The sequence below is a fragment of the Suillus subalutaceus genome (assembly GCF_016647625.1).
Source record: "Suillus subalutaceus strain FC151 chromosome Unknown DFJ58scaffold_1, whole genome shotgun sequence".
Classification (NCBI taxonomy): domain Eukaryota; kingdom Fungi; phylum Basidiomycota; class Agaricomycetes; order Boletales; family Suillaceae; genus Suillus; species Suillus subalutaceus.
In genome coordinates, this window is record NW_024540250.1 from 725,772 (window position 1) to 742,172 (window position 16,401).

General features: G+C 48.9%; 4 protein-coding genes across 4 annotated transcripts; 3 read left to right on the forward strand and 1 right to left on the reverse strand.

Moving 5' to 3' along the window:
- Positions 1–17: 17 nt before the first annotated feature.
- On the forward strand, positions 18–1,452 carry DFJ58DRAFT_851406 (CDP-alcohol phosphatidyltransferase-domain-containing protein; the record flags this gene model as incomplete). The annotated part of the gene is made up of 5 exons (XM_041393814.1): positions 18–175; positions 207–398; positions 464–577; positions 631–712; positions 772–1,452. 5 exons carry the CDS (start codon positions 18–20, stop codon positions 1,042–1,044), a joined length of 819 nt encoding a protein of 272 aa, XP_041251326.1. The 3' UTR covers positions 1,045–1,452.
- A 1,196-nt stretch (positions 1,453–2,648) lies between these two features.
- On the forward strand, positions 2,649–8,423 carry DFJ58DRAFT_712522 (Aldo/keto reductase; the record flags this gene model as incomplete). Its single annotated transcript, XM_041383866.1, has 20 exons — positions 2,649–2,714; positions 2,852–2,936; positions 2,984–3,092; positions 3,230–3,437; positions 3,490–3,556; positions 3,607–3,652; positions 3,715–3,770; positions 3,823–3,863; positions 3,913–4,046; positions 4,104–4,214; positions 5,697–5,794; positions 5,842–5,945; positions 5,997–6,037; positions 6,088–6,295; positions 6,348–6,414; positions 6,465–6,514; positions 6,771–6,904; positions 6,962–7,068; positions 8,353–8,375; positions 8,403–8,423. 20 exons carry the CDS (start codon positions 2,649–2,651, stop codon positions 8,421–8,423), a joined length of 1,776 nt encoding a protein of 591 aa, XP_041251327.1.
- Positions 8,424–9,924: 1,501 nt separating this feature from the next.
- Positions 9,925–12,245, forward strand: DFJ58DRAFT_720618 (uncharacterized protein; the record flags this gene model as incomplete). Its single annotated transcript, XM_041384726.1, has 11 exons — positions 9,925–10,090; positions 10,144–10,292; positions 10,341–10,902; positions 10,953–11,243; positions 11,294–11,396; positions 11,450–11,600; positions 11,656–11,697; positions 11,751–11,827; positions 11,889–12,007; positions 12,063–12,102; positions 12,158–12,245. 11 exons carry the CDS (start codon positions 9,925–9,927, stop codon positions 12,243–12,245), a joined length of 1,788 nt encoding a protein of 595 aa, XP_041251328.1.
- Positions 12,246–12,275: 30 nt separating this feature from the next.
- Positions 12,276–16,195, reverse strand: DFJ58DRAFT_851414 (Dbl-like domain-containing protein; the record flags this gene model as incomplete). Its single annotated transcript, XM_041393815.1, has 5 exons — positions 12,276–13,320; positions 13,369–13,430; positions 13,477–14,286; positions 14,335–15,106; positions 15,168–16,195. The coding sequence occupies 5 exons, from the start codon at positions 16,193–16,195 to the stop codon at positions 12,720–12,722; spliced, it is 3,273 nt and encodes a 1,090-aa protein (XP_041251329.1). The 3' UTR covers positions 12,276–12,719.
- Positions 16,196–16,401: the final 206 nt, after the last annotated feature.

Consider the following 16,401-nt stretch of genomic DNA (forward strand, 5'->3'; position numbering starts at 1 on the left):
CACAGCGTACGCCCGCAATGACGAAAAACGGTTCAGCAAATCCATCCCGCAAGATGCGCCGGCGTGGTTCAATCGACGTCGTCGATGCAAAGGTCGCAGTTGACCTCGCCACAGCTCAGACATATTCTGAAAATGTCTTCCTTTTCATACCTAATCTCATCGGTGCAATAGTTCTGTTACATTGATTTTGCTATGTGCTGATTCAGATGCTTGGGCCACATAGGGTATACGCGCATCATCCTTGCTGGGCTTTCGCTCCACTTCATGAGCTATCACCCCAAATACTGCACTCTGGCATATGTGATATCATGTTTATTGGACGCTGTTGATGGCCAGGCCGCACGAGCCCTAGGACAGACATCGAAATTCGGTGCAGTGTTGGACATGGTCACAGATCGGTACGTCATTTCTTCCCGTCATTCCTTCAACTCCTCCTGCTTTAACTCATATTGTGCACTTCCAGGTGTACAACATCGTGCTTGCTCTGCTATCTATCGTCTGCATACCCAAATTTCGCAGTGGTATTCCAGCTCCTTATCTCACTTGATTTCGCCAGCCATTACATGCACATGTACAGGTGCGTTCTGAGCTCCCGTTCTGGCCTGTCCAGTCTCATCGAATATCGTTCAGCTCACTCGTAACTGGTTCGCGGAGCCACAAGCTCGTGACGAGCGAAGTCAGTCGTATCCTATGGTACTACTATAATGACTCCGTGTGTTTTTCTCCGTTCGCACGTTACCGCTGCCCAAATTGACCGCGTGCGTAAAACAGCGTACTCTGTTCTTCATGTGCGCAGGCAACGAGCTCTTCTTCGTCTCTCTCTACCTCATGAAATGGGTGGACACGCCTATCGGGCTCGGCGCTTACTCCTCATGGCTCGCGGGTCTCACCTGGCCCGAGCTTGTCGCGATCCCCAGCGCATTCGTCTGTGCAGGGAAGAACATTATTAATCTCGTACAGCTCTGGAAGGCGTCGAAAATCCTCGTAGGGGTGGACCTTGCAGAGCGTGCGCATGCGCGCGAGCTACAGGCTAAGAAAGAGTGAAATGGGTTCGTGGACGGACAAATATCATACATACTACATATGCTGCTTCGTGCATAATGCCAATAGGACGGTGTAATCGCATTCTTTGTTTTTGATCTATGTAAATATTTACGGCGTAAACGCAAACTACGCCAAGAATGATTAATGACATGGAGGCATTTAGCACGCCAAGCGTTTGGTTGGGAGGCTTTAGATGGTCGGAGTGAATCTAATTTTCGGGTGAATGCTCCGGATGGTAAATGTTCGGCTGGGCTGGATGCTCTGGAGAGTATCTTATTTAATGACATACAACAGAGCCATCAGATGCATCAAGCCCAAACCAGACAATATGTTATCTTGATATGCCCTGCCATCCGGATCCGACATCGGTGGCGCCCTGGCCGACCTGAGCGTCCTTAATGGGCTTCTTGTTTGCAGATCATGAGATGTATCATGCCTTTTATTTGCTGGCTGCAAGAGACCTCGGGTGATAAGCAATCATGAAAACTGGCATGACGCAATCAGACATGCCAGACTAACATGTGAGTCATGACAAGGTTGACAGAGCTGCCAGCTGGGAGGTCTCTAGCAGCGCCATCCACGGATATCGGAGGTGATAATCTTGCGATCGAATGCCCTAGAAATCGCAATCTTGAACCACTTGGGGTGGCACTGGTACTGGTGTACTTTTATTTAATTCACCGATTTGAGACAGTTTAGCCTGTGTTCCGAGTAGGGAGGCGAGACTGAAATGATAAGGAGATGGGTAGGTAGTCAAAGCGTCGAACCCCGCGTACATTTCCTCGATGTGAGACTAATATCGAATATAATCTGCAAGCCTAACGATATCACCATAAGATAATGTGCAAGCGTGGAGTCAAACCTTGAAGTTGTCATGTAGCCCACGTCCTGATGGTCTTTGAGAGGAGAAAGACCTTGCTGAGATGTGAGAAAATCATTCCTGTGGATTGGAAATACCTTCTAACTGGAAGAACAGAGTATGATAGCCCCGCTGTGAGTCATGTATGCAATCCACATCACATCAGCGCAGATATCCGTTTTCTAACTCTGAGTGTACAGCAAAGGATTGGCCAATTGCGTTATCTCAGCATTCGGCGGTCTCGAGCAGTGTGTTTAAATTTGAATCGTAGTTGATGTCGATGATGGGGACAATTTTGATTAGGATCAAGCCAAAAACAGCCTAGACTCAGCTTACATAGTGGACAAAGCTGACAAAGCGAGGGTGCTGCTCAACATACATTGTCATCATGCCGTTCGAGCCTCGCATGCAGCCTTGACTACGTCAAGATTTCCCACTCTCAAAGGACGTACGTCAGACTGGTCACGAGTCTACCTCGCATGATCATCAGATCAATTCCAGTGAGTCACTATAGTGATCCTACTAGTGGTAATAATGATCATGTCACCAAAATGAATGTTCTGACCAACGTTCTCGCCGCGTCATTACCCCCCTCTTACAAAGTGCTCGATAATCAAATCTGCCGCAGACAATGCGTAACATCTCGGCCAACTCGTCTTTCAAGTCGGGTACTTCCTAGACAGCTATAAAGACCACTTCAGCTTCGTGCGGTCCATCCTAGATCCAGAATCTAACCTTTATCAGAATGTCTATTCGAGTCACTACCTCTCTGGGCGGTACTGCATCCGACGTCACCGTCGGTAAAGTAGCTGTATGTATCTTGGTCTTCATTCTAATTTTTTTTTTACTGACCTTTCCCCTCTCAGCATGGATTGATGATGATGACGTGCGTTTTCTTTTGACATCGTTGGATCAAGTTCACATCGATCGCATAGATGGACGCCCGAGCCAGTCCCAGATGAACAGTGTTTTGAGGCTATCAAGGCTGGCGTGGACGCCCTTCCTCCCGGAACAAAGATGTTCCTCAATGGAGGTAGGTAAAAGTCTTCGATATAAGACATGTGCTAACTTCAGCCATAGGTGAATTCTACGGGCATAACTTAGCGACCACGAACCTCGAGATGATCGCCCGGTTCTTCGAAAAGTACCCCGACTACGTCGACAAGACTTTCTTGTCCATCAAGGTACGGTCTATCCCGCTTCCGTATTATCGTGATTAACTCCTTGTTTTTCAGGGAGGAGTAAAGATTGACACAGTGCCAGCGCCCGATGCCTCGTAAGTTTTGATTGCACATCATTATAATGAGACGCTATCTTGCCCGTCAGGCCCGCCAACTTGAGACGAAGTGTCGAGCTCATTAATGAGAAGCTTCGCGGCACCAAGCGCCTTGATTTGTTCGAGTGTGCGCGTGTAGACCCCAATGTCCCTCTAGAAGAATCGATCAGGGCCCTTGTTGAACTCAAGAACGAGGGTAAACTAGACCATATTGGAATGTCCGAATGCAGCGCTGACTCTCTGCGGCGTGGTAATGCTGTACGTCGATAGTATGACCGTCTTTGCAGGACACTTGCTCAGTATGTTCCAGGTACACCCCATTACTGCTGTCGAGATCGAGGTTAGCCCATGGGAATACGGAGAGGAGGCCAAGAAAGGTACGTCGTCATATGTAATGTTCCGTTGGAGTAACCCATCTTTCCGTCAGTCATTGCCACTGCCGAAGAGTTAGGTATTGCTGTTATCGCGTACTCGTACGTGTCATACCAGCAAATGCCTGTTTTGACCTGACACACAAGCCTTAAATCATCTTTAGCCCGCTCGGCCGTGGGTTTTTGACCGGTCAAATCAAGAGGCCTGAGGACATTCCGGGTAATACCATCACTTTGCGACGTTTATATGTCGTGCTTACCACATTTACTAGAGGGAGATTACCGCCGCTCACTACCTCGTTTCCAGGAGGATGTAAGTTCCGCGACATGTGCTTTATCATAACCTCATCATTGCTGTACAGAACTTCAAACTCAACTTTGCCATAGTTGATGCGTTGACTGCGATCGCGAGGAGCAAGAACGTAACCTCTGCTCAACTCAGCATCGCTTGGGTCGCATCGTTGGGCAAGCATGTCATCCCTTTGCCAGGTTCCTCGTGAGTTCCTATCTAGACATGTGATTGTTATGAGTCTTGACATTATTACTTTTACAGGCATGCTAAGCGCACTCGAGAAAATTGTGCTGGAGGAGATATCGAGTTGTCTACTGAAGACATCGCAGAAATTAACAGTCTTATCAGCGCTGCCGAAATCAGGGGTGATAGGTATGGCCATCATGAGGAAGCATACCTCTGGGGTTAAATGGCTTCTTGATTCTACTTGGCTAGTCGGAGCACTCAAACTGTACTTTTATTTGCCTTTGGGCCGTTTTACTTCAAAAAAATCATTCCATTTCTTGAACGTAACGTACCTCAGGTCCTTATGCCTTCTTCCTTGGGAGAGGAAACCACGTGTACAAAATTAGGGACTATAACCAGCGCTGAGCGATCATACGATGAGCCTGGACTCCTTGGCTGAGCACTATTACATAGTTGGAACATTCGAAGAGGCTCCACAGGCGACTGGCCTGCTCTGCCTTAGACTTGCATAACTATATCCTTAACCTATCATCAACATCATGCTTCGCCCTGAAGCATTGTTTCTACATGGAGTCGCTGCGGGCATGATGACATATGGCTTTATAACATGTGAGTCATGACAAGGTTGACAGAGCTTCCAGGAGGTCTCTAGCAGCGCCATCCACGGATATCGAATGTGATTCCTGTTGTATAAATGATATTGTGATTGAATGCCCTAGAAATCGCAGCCTTGAACCACTTGGGATAGCACTGGTACTGGTGCACTTTTATTTAATTCAGCGATTTGAGGCAGTTCAGATAGAACCTGTGTTCCGAGTATGCGGCAAGGAGGGCGAGAATGAACTGATGAGGAGATGGGTAGGTCAAAGCATTGAAGCCCACGTAGATTTTCCTTGACGGGGGACCAAGATCGAATATGATCTGCAAGCCTAGGAACGATATCACCATAAGATAATGTGCGAGTGTGGAGTCGAACCTTGAGCTGGTCATGTAGCCTATGTTCCGATGGTCTTCGAGGAGAAAGGTTGAAAACAACCCTGCTGAGCTGTAAGAAAATCATCCCTGTGGATTGGAAATACGTAAGAACAGAATGATATAGTCCCGCTGTGAGTCATGTATGCAATCTATATCAGCATCAGCGCAGATAGTAAGCAAGAAAGGAAATCGTAAGATCGTAAGATGATTAAGACCGGACCGGATATCGATATGAAACCGGGCCCAGACAGCTAAACCAGGGTCCGTCGCCGGAATCCTAATAGTGATCATGTCATCAAAATCAACGTTCTGACTAACGTTCTCGCCACGTGATTACCCCCTCTCTCACAAAGTATGCAACCGCTCGATAATCAAATCTGCCGCTGACAATGCGTAACATCTCGGCCAGCTCATCTTTCAAGTCGCGGATTTCCTAGGCACCTATAAATATCACTCCAGCTTCCTGCGGTCTATCCTAGATCCAGGATCTAACCTTTATCAGAAAATGTCTATTCGAGTCACTACCTCTCTCGGCGGTACTGCATCTAACGTCGCCGTCGGTAAAGTAGCTGTATGTATCTTGGTCTTCATCCTATTTATTTTTTACTGACCTTCCCCTCTCAGCATGGATTGATGATGATGACGTGCGTTTTCTTTTGACATTGTTGGATCAAGTTCATATCGATCGCATAGATGGACGCCCGAGCCAGTCCCAGATGAACAGTGTTTTGAGGCTATAAAGGCTGGCGTGGACGCCCTTCCTCCCGGAACAAAGATGTTCCTCAATGGAGGTAGGTAAAAGTCCTCGATATAAGACATGTGCTAACTTCAGCCATAGGTGAATTCTATGGACACAACTTAGCGACCACAAACCTCGAGATGATCGCCCGGTTCTTCGAAAAGTACCCCGACTACGTCGACAAGACTTTCTTGTCCATCAAGGTACGGTCTATCCCGCTTCTGTATTATCGTGATTAACTCCTTGTTTTTCAGGGAGGACTAAAGCCTGGCACAGTGCCACTACCCGATGGCTCGTAAGTTTTGGTTGCACATCATTATAATGAGATGCTATCTTGCCCATCAGGCCCGCCAACTTGAGACGAAGCGTTGAGCTCATTAATGAGAAGCTTCGCGGCACCAAACGCCTTGATTTATTCCAGAGTGCGCGTGTAGACCCCAGTGTCCCTCTAGAAGAATCGATTAAGGCCCTTGTGGAACTCAAGAACGAGGGTAAACTAGACCATATTGGAATGTCCGAATGCAGCGCTGACTCTCTGCGGCGTGGTAATGCTGTACGTCGATAGTATGACCGTCTTTGCAAGACACTTGCTCAGTATGTTCTAGGTACACCCCATTACTGCTGTCGAGATTGAGGTCAGCCCATGGGAATATGGAGAGGAGGCCAAGAAAGGTACGTCATCATACATAATGTTCCGTTGGAGTAACCCATCTTTCTGTCAGTCATTGCCACTGCCGAAGAGCTAGGTATTGCTGTTGTCACATACTCGTACGTGTCATACTAGCAAACGCCTGTTTTGACCTGACATACAAGCCTTGAATCATATTTAGCCCGCTCGGCCGTGGGTTTTTGACCGGTCAAATCAAGAGGCCTGAGGACATTCCGGGTAATACCAAGGCTTTGCAACATTTATGTGTCGTGCTTACCACATTTGCTAGAGGGAGATTTCCGGCGGTCAATGCCTCGTTTCCAGGAGGATGTAAGTTCCGCGACATGTGCTTTATCATAACCTCATCATTGCTGTACAGAATTTCAAACACAACTTTGCCATTGTTGATGCGTTGACTGCGATCGCGAGGAGCAAGAACGTAACCTCTGCTCAACTCAGCATCGCTTGGGTCGCATCATTGGGCAAGCATGTCATCCCTTTGCCAGGTTCCTCGTGAGTTCCTATCTAGACATGTGATTGTTATGAGTCTTGACATTATTATTTTTACAGGCATGCTAAGCGCACTCGAGAAAATTGTGCTGGAGGAGATATCGAGTTGTCTACTGAAGACATCGCAGAAATAAACAGTGTTATCAGCGCTGCCGAAATCAAGGGTGGTAGGTATGCCCATCAAACATACCTCTGGGGTTAAATGGATTCTTGATTCTACTTGGCTACTAGTAGTCGGACCAGTTAAAATGTACTTTTATTTGCCTTTGGACCATTTTACTTCAAACAAATCTTTCTGTTTCTTGAACGTAACGTACCTCAGGTTCATGTTGCCTTTACTCCTGGGGAGACAAAACCGCGTGTACAAAATTTGTGACCTGTTGATGTGTATGAAGACTTGTCGTGAGCACTACTAGTATAACCGGCGATCATACGATGAGCCTGGACTCTTTGGCTGAGCATTATTACATAGTTAGAATATTCGAACTCCACGGGCGACTAGCCTGCTCTCCCTTGGACTTGCACAAACAGATCCTTAACCTCTCAGATCAACATCATGCCTCGCCCTGAAGCGTTGTTTTTACATGGAGTCGCTGTGGGCGTGATGACATATGGCTTTATGAGCCTTAGAACGCTACCCATGGATGGCTGGATCCGAGCACAGAAGGGAGGGCACTTCCAGTTTCTGACTATACAAGGGTGAGAACTGCTCACCCTGTACCTTCTCCGAGAAAATCTGACTCAAATTCGTGGCAAGGCTAGCTGTTGCATGGTTTACCATGGTCCTAAGCCTTGGCTGTGATTCGCTGCCTTCATTTGCCGGTAAGAGCGACAGTCAAGTAGCTCTCCACTTGTATTTATGACGCATTCTCCAGCCCTTCGCGCAGCCAAGCGTGCTTCCCTTATGATAGCTCTTCCTGTAACTCTTTTTGCCTCTCCGACGGTGTCGTTCATTGATGAATCCATCCTAGCTCACGTTTGTGATATCCGCAGTGTACTGGTCACTCCTGTTGTTTTTCCCATCATTGATTCTACAGCGCCAGCTTCCGGGACTATCTGAGCCCTCTTCTTCGTCGACCCTCCCTGAGCTGGCACGGATTCCTCTCAACATAGATTTCTCTCTCCATCTCGCTCCCGTCGTCACCCTCCTTGCAGACTTTTTTTTCTTCGAGAAGAAATATACCAAAAAGCAAGTTCAAATCGGCGCACCACTCGTTGTCCTCGCCTGTGGAACATGGTATACCTGCTGGGTAGAATATTGCGCTAGTTATAATCATACATGTGAGTATATGCATCTTCCTTTGGTTGCATGTTACTGAGACACCTCGATGTCTAGTCCCATACCCTTTCCTGACGGAGAACCCGTTTAACATCCGTGTTGGTATCTATACATTCGTGTCTTTCCTTGCTTGGAGCTGTTTCCGCCTCATGAACGCGCTCCATTCTTAAAGGGTTATACCATCCTTATACCTTCGTGTAGAGCTGGGAGTCAATAACAGAGCGTCAAGGTTCTGTATGGTAGGTGGAGCTTAGTTCGGTAGATGTTGATGTCATTCGAGATGTGATAATAGTGCACATATTGTTATAAGCAGTATAACCGTTGGTGGACCCAACGGGAAGTTGATCCGTCTTTCGTCCTTGTTTTAGAGGCAATATATTTCGGAAGTATAACATAGCCTCGGGCACTGCACACACAGGTATTACAGTGTAAGGTGTTCGCTCTCACCACGATACGGAGATGGGAATCTTGTTCTTTACCGTTGGTGTATATTTGATGATTGAATATTGAAAGAGGAGTATGTGGGACCTTCAGATGGCACCAGCCAGTGCGCAGCTATCTGGTCAAAGGTGAGTTGTGGCTTAGGATTGCTGAAACGTTGATGCCTCACCATGATGCTCTTGTTCTGTTTCCCTATCACCCCCCGCAGCGTCAGTTGAACCATGAGTATACTCCGTTAGCACCTGAACGACACTCTTTTTCTTTGCGCAGACTCGGAAGAGATTTGCTGAGCGTAGTGTTCTTTGATTTTCCCGACCACTGTCATACCCCGTGGTAGGGCCTTCTTTCGTTTCCATGATATTCTCTGCACGAACAATGATCATATGCTGCAAGTCCCTAGGAGCTAATCTTGCGCCCAGTGATTAGGTATAGGGAATCATTTTTGATGCCCGATTGAAAATGTTCAGCAAAATCGCACCAACATTCTGCATTCCTCCAAGAATAAACGGTGTTCCTGGAGATTGTAACAAGAAGCGCCATCAGGATGGGCGAGGTTTACACCTTCCTTGTTGTTTGGAATTCAATATTGACTACAGCATCTCCACGGAGAGTGTTGCCACTTTATTAATGATTTCGTCAGAATTTTGGAACGTCGACCAACTTGATGTCAAGACGGTACGTCCGGCAACTCCAGTAACAATCTTGACTGATGCTTGGATGATGTAAGGTCCTAGTGTCTGGGCAATCTGGGAACAGCGTAATGTGTATGCGATCTGCATGCACTTGATACCCTACGTACTCGATGAAGAGGGTCACCAGGGTCGAGAGTGATGCTGAACAACACGTTAAAGCTGCCATGTGAAGTAATCGTGCTGACATCTCCGATCCTCCTCGTTCCAACATTCCTCTGGGAAAATATTGTCGTCCAACACTAGTACTGCTGGAAGAAAATATCACCCGGACCAACACTGGACACAATAGAGGAAGTAGATGAAGCCTCCAGGCACGGTACGCGCTGCTACATCATGGTTCCCACGGGGCGATTGTGCATGCCATTGTCGCTGCCTCAGAACAACATCGTGCTGACGAAGATGACGAGGTATTAATCTTAAAAAAAAGATCATATATGACCTGTCGAGCGCACTGAGTATGATGGGAACTGGCACAAGGCTTGCAAGAAGGTTTGTGAAGATCTATCATTACCTAAGCATCAATTTTCTGAATTATCTTATCTGGTCGAGTCATAGTCTAGAACTGCCAAAATGTATGTAAATCAGACAGTTTAATCGTTGTCCTCTCCAAAATGTGTGGCATACTTGCAGTCCATGGCATAGAAAACCCAGCAGCCGAGCGCACTCGATTTTTGGCTCTCTCAAAACGTCTTCGTCACCGTGGACCTGACTGGTCCGGGTGTTTTGTCGGAAAGGAAGGTATACTTCTTCACGAACGCCTTGCTATTGTTGGTGTTGGTGCGTGACCTATCATCTATTCTATTATTGATCTTGACTCGTTGTGGGTTAAGACACCGGTGCCCAACCCCTCGTCGGCGAGGACGGTCAGGTCATACTCGCTGTCAACGGTGAAATTTATAACCATCTAGCACTTCGTGCGACCCTCGGCTCAACTGCCAAGTTCAGGACACACTCAGATTGCGAGGTCATTATTCCTCTGGTACGTTATTCCATGCATCCGCCCGTAGCAATTACTGACGGTCTGCAGTACAAAAAACATGACAAGGATCTTTGCAGCATGCTCGACGGCATGTTTTCTTTTGTACTTCTGGATGAGTCTGTGACTCCTACTAGAATAATTGCCTCCCGCGACCCCATTGGGATCACAACATTATACCAAGGATGGAGCTCGAAGCACCCTGGTGCAACGTATTTTTCCTCAGAGTTAAAAGCTCTCGTCGATGAGTGCGACACGATTATCTCATTCCCCCCTGGTCACGTCTACGACAGCCGTGACCAGTCCACGACACGTTATTTCCAGCCATCCTGGTGGGATGGAGATGCAGAAACGAACCCTGCGCTCCCGACCACACCTGTAGATTATACCCTTCTCCGGGAAACCCTGGAAGCTGCAGTGCGAAAGCGGCTTATGTCTGAGGTGCCTTATGGTGTTCTCCTTAGTGGTGGACTGGACAGTAGCTTGATAGCTTCTATAGCTGCAAGGGAGACAGAAAAAGTTGCTCGAGCTCAGTACGAAGCTCGACAGCGCAAGCTCGCTGAGTCCACCAGTGGCCCTACAACACCGAGGATGGACGATCTGACACAGCAGGGTAGGCGTACTGAATTTCACTGCTTACTTTCACACTGAAAATCACCATAGCTATGTTGGCTTCTTGGCCACAATTGCATTCATTCTCAATCGGACTGGAGAACTCACCTGATCTGCTTGCTGCCAGGAAAGCAGCACACTTCCTGGGCACCGTGCACCATGAATATGTTTTCACAGTCCAGGAGGGCCTGGACGCCATCCCAGACGTCATTTATCACCTTGAGACCTATGACGTGACAACCGTTCGTGCAAGCACACCGATGTACCTCCTCAGCCGGAAAATCAAGGCGATGGGTGTTAAGATGGTTCTCAGCGGAGAGGGTAGCGATGAAATTCTTGGCGGTAAGACGCCCTGAATTCGCCGCTGCGAGCTTGATTAACGCGCTGTTTAGGCTATCTGTATTTCCATGCTGCTCCAGATAGTAACTCTTTCCATCAGGAATGCGTTCGGCGCGTCAAGAATCTTCACACTGCTGACTGCCTGCGCGCCAACAAGTTAGTTTTGAGGATCCCATTTTGCCTCGGATCACTGACGGATCCGCGCATAGGTCGACGATGGCCTGGGGCTTGGAAGCTCGGGTACCTTTCCTCGACAAGGCCTTTTTGGAAGTCGCCATGAACATCGACGCGAAGGAAAAGATGTTTAAGAAGGACTTAAACCAAGTGGTTGACGAAGATGGTCGTCCGAAGATGGAGAAGGTCAGCTGGCCCATTGAGTATTTCCGGACATTCATGCCTCATCCTTTTCGCACAGTACATTCTTCGGAAAGCATTTGACTGTGGGCCAGAGGGGACGGTCTGTCGATCCCGATGATTTCCACACTTGCCTTGCTTATCCTCAAACTTTAGGCTTATCTCCCAAAGTCTATCCTATGGCGCCAAAAGGAGCAATTCTCAGACGGTGTTGGATATTCTTGGATAGACGGGTTAGTCTACACGTTTTCCCACCGGTAGCAAGACAAGCGGGCTGATGGACTTCGATCACAGCATCAAGGATAACGCCGCCGCCTTTGTTTCTGATAAAGATTTCGCCAAGCGTGCAGAGCGCTGGACAGTCGATACCCCAGATACAAAAGAAGCCTATTACATTCGAGAAATATTCGACGGTGAGCGATATCTGGCAATAAACCGCTTCGAAGTACACGTCCTCATATTCGTCAGGTCTTTTCCCCTCTGAGGCCGCAGCGAAGACCGCAGTACGGTAAGTTTAGGCTAACTCCCTTTTGGGGGTGTTTTTTTGATTTCTACCGATCCAGCTGGATACCACGAGGCGACTGGGGATGTTCCTCGGACCCAAGCGGGCGTAGCGTCAGTATTCACAACGCGGCATACGAAACAGACTAAATCGATCAAAATGGTGTCATAAAATCGATAGCGAAGAAGCACGAAAGCGTGCACGATTAAAATTGTATATAGGGTGGTGACTGCATCGTAGTAGCTCTAGACCCTGAGAGCATAGGGGAGCGTATCTTAAGTACTTTAGATGAAATCAGGGATGACTGGATGATCAATTGTTCGATGTTTGTGTTCCAAATAGAGAGTGTGATAAAAATTGAAGGAGCATGAGGGAAGAACAACGAGAGTGATAAGGAATCATCAAATAATCAGGTACCGACCCTGACATAGCAGGAGCAAGAGACGAGAGACGCAAGAGCAAGGTGAACGATGAATGAATGTGTGTCGGCTGCGCGATGAGGGTAAGGAAGTAATAAAGTAAGAGAGTGCAATATGCGATGATGAACGCCGTGAATGATTGTAGTGAAGATGGATGAACGAGGAAAGCTAGCGAAAATCTAGGCCTGATCGACAAAGGTCAGGCTATGCGACCAATGATGGATCCTGGGCCACTATTTGGCGGTATAAGCCCACCCCCGAGTCTTCAGATCCAACAGGCGAGACTTGCGGTTTGGTAGTGGTGGAGGTTGCGCGGGCGGCTGCACTCGTTTGCGAGGTCTGGCGCGACCGCTTCATGCCAGGGGCATGTGGATTGCCACGTGTGCTTATGTCCCAAGCGGGTCGTGTGACGGTAGCCTTCATAGAATGACTATCTTCTGAAGCGTTCACACGTGTGCGCGTGCTGGGTGTTGTTTGCGTTCGCCGGCTCATGGGACGTGTAGAATGAGAGGCATGATCGCCCGAAGCTAGACGAGTCCCAAACTTAGCGTTTGCAGAGGACTCCCTGCTATAGGATGACGTGCCGCCTGGAGATACACGACGTGTTGAACCAACGACGCCGTGTTGCTTGGGCTTGAGGACAGGTTTCTGGAGGGTGATCTTGTCTGCACCCCAGTATGAGAAGCTCATTTTACTCTTCTTGTCTGAGTCGTCCGACTCTCCCTCGCCATCTTCATCGTCGTCAGGGAGAGGAACGATCTTAGGCTGCGCAGCAGACCGTGCTTCTGCTTTGGAGCGTACAACGCTGCAAACCGCTGAGCAGACATCAATGATAGGACCACAGAACACATACTCTTCCATAGAGACAACTCCTTCCTTGGGCTGGACGACATCTCCAATCGCCCAAGTCTCGATCTGTACCAGAGTGAGAATAAGTCAAACAGTGTCATCGGTGCTTTACCTTTAGAAACTTGTACAAGTTCCTAGGTTTCGTATGCGAATTTCTCCGCCCTGTCGAGGCATACTTTGACTTCCCTTGCATCTCTGGTAATGAAGTTGCCCTCGAGTTCGACCCTGAAACCAAAGGTAACGACGTCGTCCCCGTGCGCTGGCACCGTAGGACAACATCATTGAATACCACAAGCCATAGGTCTTTCTTGCCCCCCATGCCTGAGCCCGTGCCCAGCACATCACTCAGCCGGCGGAATGACGACTTGCCCTTTACGCCCTTGGCATTGATGACTGGTGGTGGGCTCGACCCTGAGCCTTTTGACGGACCTGAGCCATGGAGAGACCCAAAAATCTGCCGTTCCTCCAGTAGCAACCTTGACGGCTTCGGGATCGCAAGCTGCTTCACCTTATCAAGCCCCTCAATGCGTGCAAACACATCGCGCGTCTTGTCACGGTCCTCTTTCTGGATCTTTTCGTCCTCGATGCTGCGCACGATCGTCTCGACTTCTGCAACCATCTGCAGAGTACTCTCATACTCGAACGTGCTTGGATCTGTGTGGAAGAGTAGGTTTTGGAAGAGTAGAGGGTATTTGAGGAGACGCTGGAAGGGCTTCGAGAGGGTGATAGCAAGCCCGGTTTCGCCTTTATCGGCCGCCAGCTCTTCCAGCCGCTGCAGGGACTTGCAAACCTTGAGCCATTCAGCGGCATCTTGGTTCTTGGGCTTCTTAGCAGCGCTTGCAGTGCTCAAAGCGTTGTCCACCTGCTCAAGTGCACGCTCGAGGTGCAAGACATATGTTGCATAGCCTTGGAAGATATGTGACTAAAGTAGCATGAGCATATTGCGTCGAAGAAGATCTCTGATACTCACACTCGAGACAAATACATCCGCGAGGGACCGGACAAGAGGGTATTGCTCCTCGTACCGCTTCAACAGGCCTTCGCTGAGCTTAACATGCCCATCAAGCACACCACTTTCGATAACTTCAAGACATATGCGCAGATCCTCGGGTAGTAGGTGTGGAGGGACTGCAATCTGAAGGGGACTACTGGCCTGCGAAGTCGAGCGCTTGAACTTGCGCAGTACCCGAGTGCCTTGTGGAGGAGTGGTTTTGGCACTGTCTTTGCGCTCCCGTTCCCTATCCTTGTCTCCCAGTGATTGAGAGGAAGCGGTAGCGAGCTTACGCTGAGGTGCAGGAAGGGATGCGTGCGAACGTGAAGGGAATGGGACGATATCCTGTATTTTGGTTGATCTGCCACCACTGCCACCCCCATGATAAGGAGAGCGAGGATGGTTCGGATTAGCACGATTGGTTTGCAGCCCCTCGCCTAATGTGTCCATAGCATCCTCATCACTTTCATCATCAATTTGAGGCGTTGTGGTAGCGAGGCTGCGACCATCTGCAGGCTTTGGAGCTGCATCTGCAGGCTTGGAGGCTCCATCAGCACGGAAGCCAAGAGGACTCATGAAGCGTGCAGCGATGGGTAAGACGTCGATCGATTCCTGCGGTGACTCAACCCTGCCATAGTCGTCGTACTCGTTGAATGGAGTCGGTGTAGGGCTAACAGGAGGAGGCGTGGCATAAGGGTGGAGAAGGGGCTCGATGAAGGATTCTTTCATTTTTGTGAGGTCATTTACATATCTGCAACGAATACAACGATCGCATCAGGATTAGTAGCTCAGTGTGAGGAGGCGCAGCGCACCGCTCTTCAGAAGCCACGATTTCCCAGAGGACTTCTTGACGAGTGCGTTCACGGGGACCAAGGTTGCTGACGAGGTCGTCTTCTGCAGCCTCGCTCCATGAGGTGACTGCGAGAATGCGGCTGCTGGCATTGGACATTTGAGAATAGGGTGTGTTGGAGCGCATTGAGCCTGGGTAAGGGGAAACTGCTGTGCGTGTACTCGTGGCTTTAGCAGTATTGGATGATGGAGTAGGGGCTACGGTGATAGACGTGGATGGAGAAGAAACGGTGGTGGTGGTAGTAGACTTTGCAGCGAGGTCTGTGCGTGATGTCGATGCGGCTGTGGAGATGGAGCCACGCGTGTCTTTGCCATGTGTTGCCTGAAAACGCGACACGGTGGTTTTGAGCGGGGCGCCCGAGGGCGTCTGAACGATTTGAGAGGGGCTGAGCACCGATGTATCCGGAAGTTGGGTATTAAGAGGCGAGGGGGTCGGAGGGGGTGAAAGGAAGGCTACCTTTTTCTGTACATCGTTTGATGTGGTACTACCATTTGCCTTGCGACGATTTGCAGGGTCCGGGTCATGTGTAGGCGGAGAAATGGTAAGGCCGACGCCACTGTCGTCGTCAAGGGGCTCCTCGATTGGAGGTAAAGGGCGAGCACAGATGTCAGGAAGTGGTTTATGCGATGAAATTGAAGTAGGAGTTCCCGCACTGGTATTGACTGTACCTGCACTATTGGAGTGTTGGATTTGAATCAAGCCGGGAGAAGTGACATGTCTACTGCTGGTGTCGGTTGCTGGTCTACTGACAGGCTCAATAGAGAGCCTCTCGTGGGTAGGAGGCCAGGCTGGGAGCGGTGGAAGCTGTACTAGCTCACGCTTTTCTCGGCTGCGGGGTGAGTGGGAGTTGGTAGAGGAGTTATCGCTGCGGTCCTTGGTCAAAACGGAGACATTGTCACGATCTTTTTCTTTCTCTTTTTCCTTGTCCTTGTCTCTATCCCTGTCCTTTGATGTTAGGCCTCTGTTGAGCCTGTTCAGAAATGCTTTCATGGCCGTGGGGCCAGAATGAAAGAATGATAGTGACAAGAGCAGAACAAGTTGTGGAGTAGTGAAAGTGAAAGGTGATTACAAGCAGTGAGCGACCAGACAGTAGAACCGACGTTGTTAATGCTGTACTGAGATGTCGTTGGTAGGATCACGGCCGTAGTCCCTCATGTCAGACTCATGTACTAATATCCTTTCACGGCCAACCCTTT